At 43.5% G+C, this 16,593-nt stretch overlaps 1 protein-coding gene across 12 annotated transcripts in view; it reads right to left on the bottom strand.

The window, feature by feature from the left end:
- The window catches only part of TEAD1 (TEA domain transcription factor 1), a 264,165-nt gene that overhangs the window by 163,081 nt on the left and 84,491 nt on the right, over positions 1–16,593 (bottom strand). For all 12 annotated transcript variants that reach the window (XM_059931160.1, XM_059931164.1, XM_059931163.1 and 9 more), the window contains one exon: positions 16,286–16,541. In XM_059931160.1, coding sequence (XP_059787143.1) covers positions 16,286–16,442 — 157 coding nt within the window. In that variant the 5' untranslated portion in view covers positions 16,443–16,541. The remainder of the gene's footprint in view (positions 1–16,285; positions 16,542–16,593) is intronic.

The raw sequence follows: 16,593 nt of genomic DNA, 5'->3' as shown, positions 1-16,593 counted from the left end.
ATTCTTTGCATGTGGATATCCAATAGTCCCAGCACCATCTGGTGAAAAGACTACTGTTTTCCTCTTAAAATCATCTTGATACATTTGTTGCAACTCAACTGACCATAAGTGTGAGGGTTTATTTCTGGACTTTTGATTCTATTCCACTGACGTGTGTGCCTAACTTGATACTAGTACCACATCGTCATAAGATCGTAGCTCTGTAATAAGTTTAGAAGTTATCTTGAAAAAGAAGTTTCTTCTTTTTCAAGATTGTTTTCACTATTTTGGGTCCCTGAATTTCCATATGAATTTTAGGATCAGCTTGTCAATTTCTACAAAGAAGTTAGCTGGGGTTTTCATAGGGATTACAATGAATCTATAGATCAATTTGGTGATTACTGCCACCTTAATAATATTAAGCCTTCCAATCCATGAACATAGAATATCTTTTTAAGTATGATGTTAGCGGTGGATTTTTCATAAATGCCCTTTATCAGGTGAGGAAGTTCTATTTCTAGTTTGTTGAGTATTAATATCACGAAGAGGTATTGGATTTTGTCAAATGCTTCTTCTGCATCTACTGAGATGTTAATGTGATTTTTGTTCTTTATTGATATGATGTATTATATACATTAACTAATTTCAAATTTTAAACTAACCTTGCATTCCTGGGGTAGATCCCACTTGGGCATGGTGTGTAATCCTTTATATATGTTGCAGGATTCGGTCTGCAAGTATTTTGTTGGGGATTTCTGCATCTATATTCATAAGAGATTTGGTCTATAGTTTTCTTATAAAGTCTTCGGTTTTGTTTTCAGGGTTAATATTGCTCTCAAAGAATGAGTTGGGCATGCAAAACGTTTTCACACATTATCTTATTTAACCTTCACATCAAACTTGTAAGATGGGCACTCGTATTTGCCCCATTTATCAGATGAGGAAATGAAGGCCCAAGAATATTAAACTGCCCACGGTTACACATCCAGTGACGTAATAGAGACAGGATTTAAACCCAGTCAGCCCTCACTCCTGACCCTATGCCCTTCATCACCATGAAGAACTTACTCCTTTGAGTTAACTGACAAGCCCCCATACAAACCAGACACTAACTAGATTAGTGGCAGGTTAAATCTACACTTACCCGATTTTGTGACCTGGTCACAAAGGTCTAGTAACCCGCCCTAACTTAACATCCTTCTGAATTCCACAGTGATAGCTTACTTGGTTCATTGTTCCACTTAAGTGAATCATTCAGGATCAACAATGTCATCTTAGAATAATCAGTGGTTGAAGTAATGTTCAGACAACTAAAACTAAACCCAGAGTCAACCTGAAAAAAGCTACGTACACGTGCGCATGTACACACACACACACACACACACACACCCCCTCCATTCGGAGACAGATAAGCGTACAAACATACTGTGTCAGGTATATACTAGGAAAAAATAATTGTCAAAGTCTAGCTTTCTAAGGATAGAATTTCTAACTTGTAAAAATCAAATCAGGGTGGGAAATGGGTAGATTCAGTCACTGCAATAACCAAATCAAGCTCAGCAATAAAGACAGCCACTGAATGTCCCATTTGGACAAAACCATTGTGATACTGACATAAAATGTAAACTAAAATAAACTGTTCTCATTCACAACACCTCAGGCACAGGGTCAATACGGTTACAACAGAAGGGCGTAAACATGGGAGTGAGGTGCTGCTGGTTCTACACTAAGTTCTGCTTCACCAAGAGGTTCCTCAAGATAAGATGCTCTAATGGAAAACATCATGGGCTCTGTGCCTCAGCTTCTTATCTATGAAATTATAATCCTCACCTCCATTATTTCTTTAGAATGTTGTAAATGTGATAACAATAAGGATGCGGGAAAGAACACCTTATAGAGAAAAAAGATGAAAGTATTATCACCAGCAACTTTCACTAATTCAAACATTTTCTGAAGGCCTAATGTGGGCCAGGCACTACGCTAGGGGCTGGAGATACAGACACACACATTAAAAATGAGTCTGAGATGAATGGATAAAGAAGATGTGGCACATATATACAATGGAATATTACTCAGCCATAAAAAGAAATGAAACTGAGTTATTTGTACTGAGGTGGATGGACCTAGAATCTGTCATACAGAGTGAAGTAAGTCAGAAAGAGAAAAACAAATACCATATGCTAACACACTTACATGGAATCTTAAAAAAAAAAATGGTTCTGAAGAACCTAGGGGCAGGACAGGAATGAAGACGCAGAGGTAGAGAATGGGCTTAAGGACACGGGGAGGGGGAAGGGTAAGCTGGGACGAAGTGAGAGAGTGGCATGGACATATATACACTACCAAATGTAAAATAGATAGCTAGTGGGAAGCAGCTGCATAGCACAGGGAGACCAGCTCTGCTTTGTGACCACCTAGAGGGATGGGATAGGGAGGGTGGGAGGGAGACACCAGAGGGAGGGGATATGGGGATATAAGTATACGTATAGCTGATTCACTTTGTTATACAGCAGAAACTAACACAACAATGTAAAGCAATTATACTCCAATAAAGATGTTAAAAAAAACAGAGTCTGAAAAGCGCTCTGAAAGGTGGTCATATAACATGCTATGGAAACACAAAGGAGGGAGCAACTAGCTCTGCTTGTGGAGACTAAGGAAGGTTTCAGAGAGGGGGGGGGGAGTATTTTCTATTCCTACTGGTCTTGAAGGACCAGTAGGAGTTTACCAGGCAGAAAACAGGATGAAGAGTGTCCCAGACACCAGGAAAGCCCATTCTCCCTTTTTCATTGTTTATTTGGAACCAAAGCTCTCTTCCACACAGCAAGGCAGCAATGTAGGGGCACAGTCCAGAGAACCTCAGGTTCCCATCCTGTCACAACTCAGAGGCAGCAGAAGATGGTGGTGAAGAGTTCAGGCAATGGAGCCAAACTGAAGGGGATTCACATCCTGGCTCCAGGAGTTCTTAGTTATATGATCCTGGGCAACTTACTGAACCTTTTTAGGCCTTGGTTTCCTCATCTGTAACATGGGAATAATTATAGTAGCTATTGATTTGTAAGGAGGCTTAAATGAGTTGATGTTAATTGTTTAGAATAGTACCTGGCACACTGCAAGCACTGGATAAATACCGTTATTATTATTATTATTAATCCCTGTCACAATGCCTGCTCTGGTCAGTCCAGGTCTGACTAAGATTTGTCCATCTCAAAAGGCCCCTATCCCAATGCATGTGGTCATCCCACCTGGCAATTCCCTTCACCTAACAACTGTTCATGACTGCTGTCTCAGGACACATGGGACTGAGAGAATGCTTCCTAATACACACGGCTTAGGATCCAAGTAACCCAAACAGCATCTTCCATAATCAGGATCATATCGCCATTGCAGTCTGTGTGTTGCTGTGAGACAGCAAACACAAAGGCACATCCGAGTACAGAGACTGCAGCAACAGTTGAATAAACATGCAATCCGATACCTAACATCTGGCATGTCATCAGCCCCAATACCTTATTCACAATCAAGTATGTTTAAGGCTGTGGCTACTTTATAGGTACAAATGTCTTTATCAGGACATTAATGTGCACCAAACCCCTCTCCATAAAAGCAGTCATAAACAACAATCTCTTCTAAGCTGTCACGGAAGCTACTGTGTTTGTAATAGAACCATTCATCTAAGAGACAGTTGCCAAAGCCCGTCTCAACACAATAGCAAGCAAGTCAGTGCACAGAGGCAGACCCAGGGAAGAGGGCAGGCACAGAGTGAGTAATTAGGACTTTTGTAAATGGCTGGGGGGGGGGGGGGGGGGGAGACTCAGCTTATTAACATATGTTCAAAGTTACCCTGGATGCTGCAAAGCTTTGGGGTGATCAATTACATTTCCCCCAGAGCACTTGCTTTTAAGGTAGCCTAAAAAGTTCCTCCAGCTATTGTAAAAAGAACAGTGTCTATGGAAATTTTTTTTCAGCTAATGACCAATTTCACTGCCTGTAAAGGGGGAACACTGCAACACTACATAACATTTTTTAAAATAAATTAAATGTCCCAGGCAGGAAATTTCACTGTCACACCTTTCAGACTGTATTCTAAAAGGGTAGAAAGGAGAGGGCGTATATCTGATACAGGAAGAGGCTTTAAAGAAATAATATCCATATGGGCTTTGAAGAACGATTTGATTTTATTATTTACCTGGAATTGAAGCATTTGAGAGAAGAAAGGTGGGCAGATGGAATAATCTGCAGTGAAGGCATAGCAGGTAAAAATATCAAGTAAATGAAATATACCCGTGATTAAATCACATGATTATAATCAAATGAGAATTTATAGCACTCTGTAAAGTCTCCAGAGTGTTTTCATACTCTAAAATCCACCCACCTCTGCCTAAAGGCAATGCAAGTACAAGATTACCTGCCAGGAATCTGTTACAAAGAATAACATGGTCATCAAAAAGACTACCGACATTTTTAAAAAGACAGGCCCACAACCCTCCAGAAATAAAGCATGTCCACCCTAAAGTACAAGTTAAACGATTAATATTGGCTCGGCAAAGATGTGGATCCTGTTCATTCTGGTGTAGCAGCTTGCTGTCAACATGTGGACACTGGAAGAATGGATTTAAAGGTTTTCCTCTCTCTCTCCCATCACCATTTTACCACAATACGTGAACATCAGAATAATGCCACTGTTAGTCTGGACAGCTGACTGACAGGTCCAACTGACTGGGCACCTGTCGAACTCCTGGACCAGTGTCCTAAAATGTATAATAAGAACACCCTGCCCTGCTTCCTGGCCCCAGCACCACCACTCTCTAACCACCTGTCTCCCCAGATCGGTGCCTCGGCCACGAACCCATGGAAGGGACAGCTTGTTGGCACCAGCTCCTCTCCCAGCACCACTCTCCTGCCCACCAGGACCTTGCAGTGGCCCCCCCAACTTAACCCCTGCTGAACATCACACCAATGTCGACCTGGACGATATGACTTGTTTCTCATTCTTGGTATTTTCCACATTTTTCTTTAATGAGTATTTCTTACTCAGAATCAGAGGAAAAAATAAACTATATAATTATTTTTCCCTCTAATTCCAAAAGTAACATATGTTCACTATTTCACAGAACTCCATGACTACAGAAATATATAATAGACACAGAGTTCCCCATAAACCCATCCACCTGCAGCAACTGCTATTCATGTTGTAAATTCCTTCAGATTTTTTTCTATGACCTTAACCACATAGCACACTTATATGTTTTAATTTACTGAGTTGAGTGTTCTCTAGGATAGGCCCTCTACTACAGAGATCAGCAGAACACTATCATAATAACAATAATTTGTAAAATGACCACTTTAAACACTTACTACCAAAGGAATGGGATGCATTTAAATAACAATGGTATTAAGAAATTAAGACACACTCTCTAGTGAAATGCTACAGAGAGAGGAACTGAAGCTCTAGCCCTAGGTGGACGTCAGCGGGGGTAGACGAGAGAGACAGCGTTGGAACCCAGGGCCGTGCAGCTAAAAACGTGCACATCCGTGAGTCCAGTGGAAGCTACTGGTATGGGGCCTGCCCAGTCTCTGCCGGCAACAGGCTCCCACTGGTCCCTTCCATCAGCTGTGACTCTGACCCAGTCAAGTTTGCCCTGATCTCCCCTCTCCAGTACCTTCTTTGGCAGAAACTCTGAAATGTTTCTGCCAAAGTACCTCCCTTAACCAAACACCCCTCTACCTAGGCTAGGCAACTTAATCCTGAGTGACTGCTCCAAAATATCCTTTCTTACCTTTCTAGTGTGCCATGAACAGGGGGGCTTAACCTCAGAAAAGCAGTATTTTTAGAATTCAGTTCAAAATACTTTCTCATACATAATTGCATTTTCTCTCAACATTGCTGAGAGGTATGGAGAAATATGTTGATTTCCTCGCCCCATTCTACAGATGATGGCAACAAGGCATAGATACATCGCAAATAGGTATAGTTTTAGGGCAGCCAAAGAATTGGGGAGGAGGAAGGCAGAGAATGTGAGCAATTTCTTGTGACCCCAATGTTCCTTTTGCCAGATTGTTCTGCCACCTGCTCTTTACTAGGCCCATGCCATTCATATCAGTATCAAACTCTTCCCATTCATATCCATGGGGTCATGTCCTCCTCAAAGAAATCCCCCCACTAACTGGTTACTTTGGTAGGTTTATTTGCAAATTCACAGTTCACTACTGTGGACTTCAACATCAACGTATCATCCAATCAATGCTGATGAGCCTCACCACATCTTACTTCCTTGTCTCCAGTGGCCATCACCCACGTTCATATCAGTTGACCACATTTGCGGCCACACCTTGAAACTCGTCACTTGAAATCTCTCCACCTCTAACCTCAGATGCTTCCTCTCCTGTGCATGACCACAGCCTCCTGTCCCGCCACCTCTCCTACGTGTGCACAGCCTCTGAGTAGCACATGTCACGACCTGTCGGCCTCTCCAGCTTCACCTTGTCCCTGTCCCTACCTAAGCTGGTGCAAGCATGCACTCACTAGCACCTTGGTGTCTCAGGTCCCAAGCCTTGACATTGTCAAAATATGGATAAACCAATAATCCCCTGGCAGAAAAAAATATATATATCACATAATAACGCCAGTGGGTTCCCCCAAAAGTAACGTGCTCCACCTTGTACAAAAATTAACTCAAGACAGATCATAGACTTAAATGTAAAACATAAAACCAGAAACCTTTCAGAACAAAACAGAGAAGAAAATCTTCAGGATCCAGGGCTAGGCAATGAGTTCTTAAGACTTGACACTAGAAGTACAATGCACAAAAAGGAAAATTAATCCATTGGATCTCATCAACATTTAAAACTTTTACTCTGCGGAAGCCCATGTGAAGAAGATGGAAAGATAGGCTACAGACAAGGAGAACATATTTGCAAACCATGTATCTGACAAGGGACTCATATCTAAAATAAAGAACTCCCAAAACTCAACAGTAAAAATATAAATAATCCAACTAAAAAAGGGACAAAAGACATGAACAGACATTTCACTGAAGAGAATATACTGATAGCAAATAAGCACATGAAGAGACGTTCCACATCATTAGTCATTAGGGAAATGCAGTTTAAAACCACATGGGATATCACCACACATCTATCAGAATGGCTAAAACAAACACTACTGATACCACCAAATGCTGGTGAGGATGCAGAGAACCTAGATTGCAAGTGAGAATGTAAAATGGTACAGCTGCTCTGAAGAACACTTGAGCAGTTTAAAAAAAAAAAAGAAACAACAACTGAAGGCACAACTACCATTTGACCCAGCAATGCATTTATCCCACTGAAATGAAAACTTATGTTCACACAAAAATCTGTATATAAATGGTCATAGCAGCTTTATGTGTAATAGCCAAAAACTAGAACCAACCCAGATACCCTTGAACAGGTGAATGGGTAAATACACTGTGGTACATACACACTAGGGAACCACTCAACAATCAAAGGAGCAAACTACTGATACACACACAACCAGGATGAATCTCCAGGGAATTACGATGAATGGGAAAAAGCCAATCCCAAAAGGTTACATACAGTATGATTTCACTAGATAACATGTTTGAAACGACAACATTTTAGAAACAGAGAATAACTAATGGTTGCTAGGAGGTAGGGATAAAGTCAGGGGAAGCAGGACAGCATTGGGTATGGTTATAAAAGGGCAATCCTGGGGATCCCTGTGGTGTTGGAACTGTTCTGTATCATTGCGGTGTGGATACACAAACCTACGCAGGTGATAACATTGTACAGAACTTAATAAAACACACACACACACACACACATTCACAAATGAGTACAAGTAGAACTGGGGAAATCTGAATAAGATCAGTGGATTATATCAACATTAATATCCTCATTATGATATTATACTACGGTTTTGCAAAATGTAACCACTGGGGGGAAATGGGCAAAGTGTACAAAGGATCTTTGTATTTTTTCTTACAATGGCATGTGAATCTACAATTATCTCAATAAAAATTTCAATTAAAAGAAGAAAGTAATGTTCTCCAACTTCTCTCAGGCCCTCCTTCCACTGCTCAGCAATTCTTCTACTCACCCCTGTCCGTCCATATCCCATTCCCCCACAGTATCTCTACTATGCTTGCTCTATTTTTCAAAAGCCCATAAGCCACCTCAGCTCACATGGCCTTACTTCTCATCTGAAGAAAGGAATCACTATGCCCTCCCTGGGCCCTCTACCTGGACCCTTCTCCTGCCATTATGCATCAGAGTAAAAGAAGCCCTACTCCTTTTAAAGTCTCTTCCTGGTTCTATTCCATCATATACATCCTCAATTACATATATTTTCTCCCCTACTAACCAAATGACCAAGTCTCTCCCCTGTCCTAAAATAAGTCTTCCTTTAACTTTTTATGCCCTTCAAGATACTACCTCATGGCTCTTCCTGTATATGGCAAACCTGGGCCATGGTAATGTTCCCTCTCCGTACACAGGGAGCATAAACTGAATAATGTAGCTCATTTCCTGTACCCAAACTTTGTAAGGACTGTTTCAAATGTCAGTCTCATTCCCTCCTCATTTGTTTCTTTTACCACCTCTAAAAATGTGGCCCTGTCCTCTTGGACCCAGGCTGTAGCTTAGCCCAGTGGCTCTCAAACCTGGCTGATCACCCAAATCACTCAGGGAGCTTTTAAAAACACAGATTCCCAGACCACACTCTCAGAGATTCTGATTCAACTGGTTTGAGTCCGTTTTTGTTATGTCTCTTTTTTTGAGCTTCTCAAGTGCTTCTGCTGATGATGGTCAGACTTGGGAACCACTGATGGGTCTCCCTTTTTCTTAAAAAGGCAATCTCTTTACTCTCCCACAAATACAGACACTCCATTTAAAATCCATGCCCATTTCACCACAATACACGTGAGCCTGCGCATATCCCCCATTCTCATCCCTTCTCTGCTGATGAGCCCCCAAACTACCCCTGCAACTCCAACCTGCCTGAGCTCCAAGCAGGAATTTCCAAACACCACAGATCATCCTCATCTGGATGGCCACCCAGTACACCTCCAGCACATAACAAAATTCAACTCCTCATTCCTCTCCTCTCTACAAACTGCTTCTCTTGTCTCCACTCCCCATCCTTTTGATAGTCCCATTGTCCTCCCCATCACCCAGAAGCAGAACCCTGGAATCATCTTCAACTCTATCTTCTCTTTCACAGATCAGATCTGGTCAGCCAATCCTGTTGGTTCGACCTCTGAAACTTCTCTGCCAGCACCGTCAGTACCGTAGTTTAGGCTCAGCCTCTCCCACTGGCCTACTGCAATAGTCATCTAACTTCTCTTCAAGCCTTCAGAGTTGGCTTTGTCACACCCAGGCTGAGTCACATCACCTCTCCTGAAAACATGCCATGGTTTCCCTTTGTCCCCAGGATGAGCACCGGACACCATGGCATGGCACTTAAGGCCCTCCGCGATGCAGTGCCAGGCCACATTTCTAGGTTCATCTGCCATCTCCCTCCAGGATACACCCTCAATTCTAAGAGCACCAGAGCTGGGTCCTTTCAGGACTCTATGCCTTTATCATGCTGCTCCCTTAGGCCTGAATGCCTTTCCCCTTCTCTCTCTCCCCACAGTAGCAAATGTGAACCTAGGCTTCAGAAATCCCTTGAAGTTAATATGCAACAATTCTATAACTGTGCACAAGCATGCATTTTTTTGGAGAAGAGATCCACAACTTTCTATAGATTCTCAAAGGGGGTCTGTAATCCAAAGTAAGTTTAAAAGCAAAAAACAAAATTTTTTTTAATGAAAAAAAACAAAAAACACTAAGTGGCCTTTTCCCATTGAAAGTTAGTTCACCAAGTCTGTCTCTCAGACTCTGACTCTTCCAGCCTTTTGCATTTTCAAATATAGACATGCGCATTCCCCAATCATAAACAATCATACTTTCTACTGCCCTACCACTGAGCCGTATATATCTCTAGTACAGAATATACTTCCTTCCATGTCAATATTGTAGTTAGTTGTCTTAACTGGCTTGTTGTATCAAGCTGACTTTCAAATGTCAACTCAACGACTTATTTACTGTGGCCTTGAGCAAGTCACTTGACCTTGGTGGGCCTCAGCTTCCTAGGCTATAAAACAGGGATCGTCAGGGTAACCTACATCATTGGGTTGTTCTGAGGAGTAAACAAGACGACGCATTCTAAAGCAATGAGAAAGCGCCTAGCACACAGTAAGTGGTCAAACAGGTCAGCTTTCTTAATTATTTTACATCTGTAGTCCCCACTCACAGGCGAAGCACAGTACCGGCCCTTTCACATCTGTAGTCCCCACTCACAGTGGAAGCACAGTACAGGCCCTCACTGAATGACTCACGAGTCCATGTCTTCCCGAACCCCAGTGCTCATCCATTGCCACAGAAAGCTGTTGAAAAGCGTAAGTTTCCAACTTGGTAATAATTTAACATTCTCTCTCTTATTTTTTTTTCTCCCTTATGACCAATTCTTGAGCCATCCTAATTAGCTATTTTTTACCTGGATTGCACAAAGAGGGCTCACACCTTGTGCATAAACCTTTGTAGGTCAGACCCCCACTATGTTAAACTTCCCAGTCCAAACACTGATGACGTTGGCTTTGCTATTCTCACAGGAACCAAACTATTTCAAAATCCCCCATTACTCATGTGTTCTGAGGATCCCAGAATTAACCCTTGTTCTGCTGCTGTGCCTATGTGGGTAGAAATCCTTCCTACGTCTTGAACTAACATTTGCCAACACACAGAGCAAAAACCAGCATTTCTTCCTTCTTAGTCTAGGAAGACCATTAAATATACAAACACACCTTTCCCTCTCTTTTTTTTTTCTGTTTTCTCCCTTCCTTTCTAGTCAGCTCCTCTCGGGGCTCGGAGGTTTACTTACTCACCTTTCTTTATTTTAAATAATAACTCACACATGCATATATTCAGCATCCATCACTGATACCTTCTCTGTCCAGCAAGACAGGGTGGGGCCCCTGCCTTACGGAGCTTCTAGCCTGTTCTAAGGGTACGGCGCTTTGTCCTTCACATTTCTAGCAAATTCACTTGAAATAATATCCCAAATCACAGGTAAGACAGAAAGAGGAAATCAAAGATGCCACATGGCATTCAGATAGAGAACTAGGAAGAACAAGTTCAGCTCAGGCCCCAAGGCTCACTCTCCCAAGGCCTGGAGATCCTACAGGGCTCAGATTCTACAGCCATTTCCACATCAGGGCTTCTGGGGCCTCCACAGAGGTAGACCACCTTCCTGGTCCCCATAGAAATGATGTGAAAGTACCCTGTCTTACAAAGGGACGACTCTGCATTGCCTTGACCAGTTCTTCAGATCAGGAAGAGCCTGGGGACCTCAGATGTCAGCCTCTTTGCCTGCACTGACTAACTGGTGCACACTTGTGCCTGCTTCTGTGCACTCCTTCTGAGGTCCCCTTGTCAGTTCTGCCACCACCTCACTGAAGCGGCCCCTTCTCTCTTCTGTCTTGCACTGCTATGAAGTAAGCAAAAGAGGCAAGTCCGACTCCTGTGCTCCCCTGGCTGGGAGGGCTCAGGTCAGCAACTGGGGAAGACCAGCCAGGGAGGACTGGCCCAAAGATACCTTCCTCCTCATCTTTTCTATGCCTCACAACTCAGCTCTCTAGGGCTGACCAGTAGGCCTGGTAACCCAGCAAGAAAGTGGGGGCACCCCTGGAGCTCTCCTAAGCAAGGACCCTGAAGATATCTGCTCATAAAAGGAGAAAGCAATTGTCCAGCAATTGCTCTGCCCAAGCTGCCTGTAGGATCCTAGGGCACCAGAATCTTCCAGACATCTTTCTGGCCACTACAAAGGCCAGCCTTATGATCTAGGATCATCCCCGCTGCGATATTCGAGAAGCTTTCTTCCTGCCAGCATTGGGCCAGGTGCCCTGGACATTGGTGGCCAAGAACAGGCTTCAAAAGGCTAAGTGGAAGGTGAACCTCTTCAAAGGGGTCTCAGACTTCCCAGAAAGCTCTGGCACACAGCCCTAACCTCAGGTCAGTGCTTCCTGCAAATGAACTTGTGATGGCTCCATGAGGGCAGGGACTGTCTGTCTGGCTCGCTGCTGTATCCCTGACAACCCCTAGTACGGGGCTGGAATACAGGCGGTACTCTCAATGCTGACTTGTTGAATTCACTTATAATGACCTCCAGCAAGGAAGGAATGAAAGCACAATGGAAAGAGTCCGGGTTTGGGAGTTAGACAGAGCTGGTTTTGAAAGCATCCAGCTATACCATTTATACCGGTCATGCACAAGCCACTTTATCCCTTTTAGACTCAGCTTCCTCATCCATAAAGTGGGAATCACAATACCCACCTCAAAATGCTGTTGTGAGCATGAGACGGAAGTTTTATGCAAAGCCTTTAACCCAGCTATGGGCAGAGAGCACTTCTTTATTTTCACTTCAGAAACACTGATTAACTCTCACTGTATGCCAGACACTGTTCAAACGTGGTAGGGGGATCCCAAACCACAACAAGTTCATTTAATTCTTAAAACGATCCTGTGAAGGAAGATCTATCTAAATCTCTCTTGCAGTTGAAGAAATGGAGGCACAGAGAGGAAAAGCAACTTGCCCGGGGTCTGATGTCTAGAAGAGGCAGGGCCAGGCTTCATATCAATTCCAAAGTTCAAAATTTAAGGTGCTACACTGCGTGTCTCTGAGGCAAGCAGCCAGTGAATGTTAGCTCCGGTCCCTAACTTGATTATGAGAGATGTTTGACCACACTGCCTGACTAGGGTTTTCAAGTGCAACAGAAAACACATCCAGACATTCCCATGATTCACTGTTTTGTTCTGTCTTGTTTTAAGCTGTGACCTGCTCCTGTGAAATTCAATCCCAGACAACTCTGCTGATCAAGAACATCTCTGCCATCTTGTCCTCCTGCTCTCTACTCCACAACTATCTACCAGAGAAAGAGACACACAGCTATGTAAAAATAAGAAAAAGAAAGGAAAAAGAAAACACAGAGAAGAGAGGGAGTGAGCTTGCAGCCTCTCAAGAACAGTCAAAGAAGTCTCACCCTCCTTCTAATAATCCCTAAGAACAACTGCTTACCCATAGGGTACCGCAGGCAGAAATAATCTGTCCACGTGGAGACCAACCATATAAAGGCTCCGCCTCTCCACAGACCCAGGTAGCATAGGGAAAATTAAGCCATCTTTTCTAATGGCCCAAACCTCAACGTAAAGAGAGCTTTCCATTTTCCCCCTCTGTAAGATTGCATTTGCCCTACTGTCAACCGCGGAGGAGATTTCATTACCAAAATAAATCAGCACTGCACTTGACCTTGCTTCTCCAAAGGCTCAGGATTAGTGACATCACAATACTCTACAGATGCTCAGAAATACCGGAATAACCCCCTCAAGACAAAAACACTTGGTATTTCACTAGAAGGCATTAAATTATTTTGATTTTACTCCATGGAATCCAAAATGCTTTCAATGTTTTCATTTCCAAAATGCTTAAGAGAAAAAGCATGCTCTTAGGACCTTCAGAAACCTCGACTCCTGGTCTGGTTTGTGTCCTGATTCACGTGTGCTAAGATGGGGAACAGGCCGGAAGCCAAGGAACAGTAGCTCTGGTCCCACACTGCTCACATGACTCAATTCCCGAGTGGCTAGGGCCTCACTGTGGAGGCTCCCAAATCAACCTTCTCTCGCCCTCAAAGTTACAGGCAGGTCCCGTGCAGCTCTCAGGCACCTGGGCTAGCTTCTCTGAAGGGATCCAGTCTCCATTTCCCATAGATCTGATAACCACCATGTTTCCCTTCCAAAGCAACAGTAGAAGCAAAGCTCCTCCACGCTGGCCAAAGAGAGGGAGTTGAAGGGGATGTTTTCTCCCCAAGGCAGTGGCCTAGACATGGGGGTGGCTTCAGGGCCACTGCAGCAAATCCATCTCTTGCACCCCTAACCAGGACACATGACCTTGCAGTTGTAATTCCTAATGCTACTCGCTCAAAATGACTGCCCAATTTTAAATCAGGCTGGTCACCAACACAGTCAATAAATGTAACTAACGTGGATTTCAGGAAAAAGAGAATCCATGCGTCAAGAACACACGCTCTCAGGAAGCACTCAGAATCTGATTACTTTCAGTATTAAAGACATGCTCCACAACTAGCGCCACATTTGTCAACAGACTGATCACACTTACTGAAGTACAAGTCACAAAATCCAGCATCATACAATATACACGCCCCAAGGACCACGGATATCATCTACTTTACCCTCATTTTGTACAGGGGAGAAAACTCAGACACAGACCAAGGGTAGGATTGTTCAAGTTCACTGTGGGTAGACAGCTCAAATCCAAAGCTTCTCACAATTCTTTTTCCTAGTCTGCTGCCTTTGACCCCCAATTACCAACAAGAGTTCTTTCACAAATTATTTTCACAAAAAAATTAGTTCAATCTACCATGGCTGCCACCTAAAAAGGAAAATCAATGGAAAAAAACAAAACAAAACTGGAGTTGAAAAGAATAACTCTGGCTTTGAATTATGTTCTTATTCCGAGCCCAAAAACCTGCTTCCTAAAGGGACAGCTCCTTTCCCAGTATTCCCAGTGAGAAATGAAAGGCAGTAGTTCTTCCCAACCAGCATGTCCAACACTAGGCCAGTATTTTAGATTAAAACAATTTCTGGGTAAACAAATGGGTGTTGGTACAAGGTAGAATGGCTCGAAGCCACCTTCACCACTCCTAGTAAAATCAGCTTCAAAGAAGGCTCAAAGATTAAAGTGCTTTTCTCTGCCTTTAAAATGGGGAAGTTGTATTTTTAGGTATGAAAACAAGACCCTGAAAGCAAATAGCCAGGCTGAGGAAGGGTAGCCCAGGAAAGATACAAGCACACAGAAAATCGAAGGCCCTGAAACTTTCTACCCACAGCAGCTGAGATGTTTCATCCCGAGTCCATTTCACCAGACACGAAGAAGCTTCTTTGGCTACAAAGGATCACATGAGAACATAAAACAAATACTGAAGGTTTACGTTCTCTTTCTCTCCTGTGTGTGTGACACCGACTGGCCAAGAGAGAGAGACTCTAATGCTGCAGGAAGCAAAATTTTCCTTGTTTCCATTACATCATCCAAATTGGAGAGGGGTAGGGCAGGGTGGGGGGCACAGCTGGTGGCAGCTGCACCACCATCTGCTTTCTCCTCAGCAGTGGGTGCTAGTTTGAGCTGCAGCCTCCTACGGCTCCTGATAGAGGAGGTGCGGTATTAAAGGTACAACACCCTATTATGGAAAAGCTTTCAAATTATTTAGAAATAAATCACTCCCATGATAAGTTAACAACCTCCGGTAGGCTGCTGAGCTGGTTCTCTTTGAGTTTAGGTTATTTGTTTGCATCTCTTTAGACTCAGCCACAGTGCAAACTGTCAACTTAACGTGCCCAATTAGACAAGCAGAATGTATGTGCAACCACCTGCCATCTGCTTCCCAAAAGGTAAGCAGGCAGAAAGTACAGGTCAGCAGCTGGAAGCCTTTACAGCAGGTGCAGGGAAGGTCCAAACCCAGTGTGCAAGCCCCAGACTAGTGGATGGGTGCTTGCTGCCACCTTTGGCATCCCCAGCCATCTGGTCAACTGGTCTCATCCTCTTGGGTGCTCTTAGAGTTTTGAATGCACTGTGAGGGGTCCCCATGTGGAAAGGGAGACTGGTCAGAGTAGCCTGGGGGTCAGTGCCTTGTCTGGCCATTCAACTGCAAATTGGCAACAATGCAGCAAACTGGTGGTTCAAAGGTCTGATCAAGTCCCTGGGCATGTTTTATATGGCCTATACAGGGTTGTGTTTAAAAAAAAAAAAAAAAAAAAAAAAGAGTACATTTCATATATAAACATCTGTCTTGCTAGATCTGGCAGCACGAGGCCCCATTTCTACGGAGCTCCAGTCAGTTATCTGGAGCTAAGCAGTAGCACTTCCTTTTGATGGGGCGTGCATTCAGAAGAATTAGTCCCCACGTTTGGTGTCTGCATATGCCACTGCAACTACCTCTGTTCCTATCTGGTCCTCGAGAGCTTTTGATATGAAGAAGAAGAAGAAGAAGAAACTCCAGGGAATGATTTCCCAGTGGTCCTTTACTGACTCTCCTCTTCAGTTGAGATTCAGTCCCTTGGATGGCCAACTAAAATTGTACAAAGATCATTCAACCCAATACAAGGAACGGATCTCAGTAGAAGGCTAGCTACGTTGACCCCTTACCACAAAAGCAGGTTGCAGCATTTCAAAGGAGCATTTCAAATCACTTACCATACATCTTGCCTTCATCTGATAAGATGATTTTCCTCCTCCCACATGGTGGATAGATAGCCAAGGCTTCCTGAAAGCTCTGCTCAATATCGGGGCTCCAGACCCCTTCTGCATCATTGTCAATGGGCTTATCTGCAGAGTCACTCATCCTTTCCATGTTTTCGGCAGGGCTCTCACTGCCGCTCCAGCTGCTGGGCTCAATTTTGGCGGTTGGATTTTCCAAGCCGAAGCCTGGAGTCTTTTCAAGAAAATAAACCTAAGAGAGAAATCAAAAGATAGTATGGTAAGGACACGGTAACCATCAACAT

The sequence above is a fragment of the Balaenoptera ricei genome, chromosome 8 (genome assembly GCF_028023285.1).
Source record: "Balaenoptera ricei isolate mBalRic1 chromosome 8, mBalRic1.hap2, whole genome shotgun sequence".
NCBI classification, from domain to species: Eukaryota; Metazoa; Chordata; class Mammalia; order Artiodactyla; family Balaenopteridae; genus Balaenoptera; species Balaenoptera ricei.
This window is presented reverse-complemented; position numbering and strand designations above follow the sequence as displayed.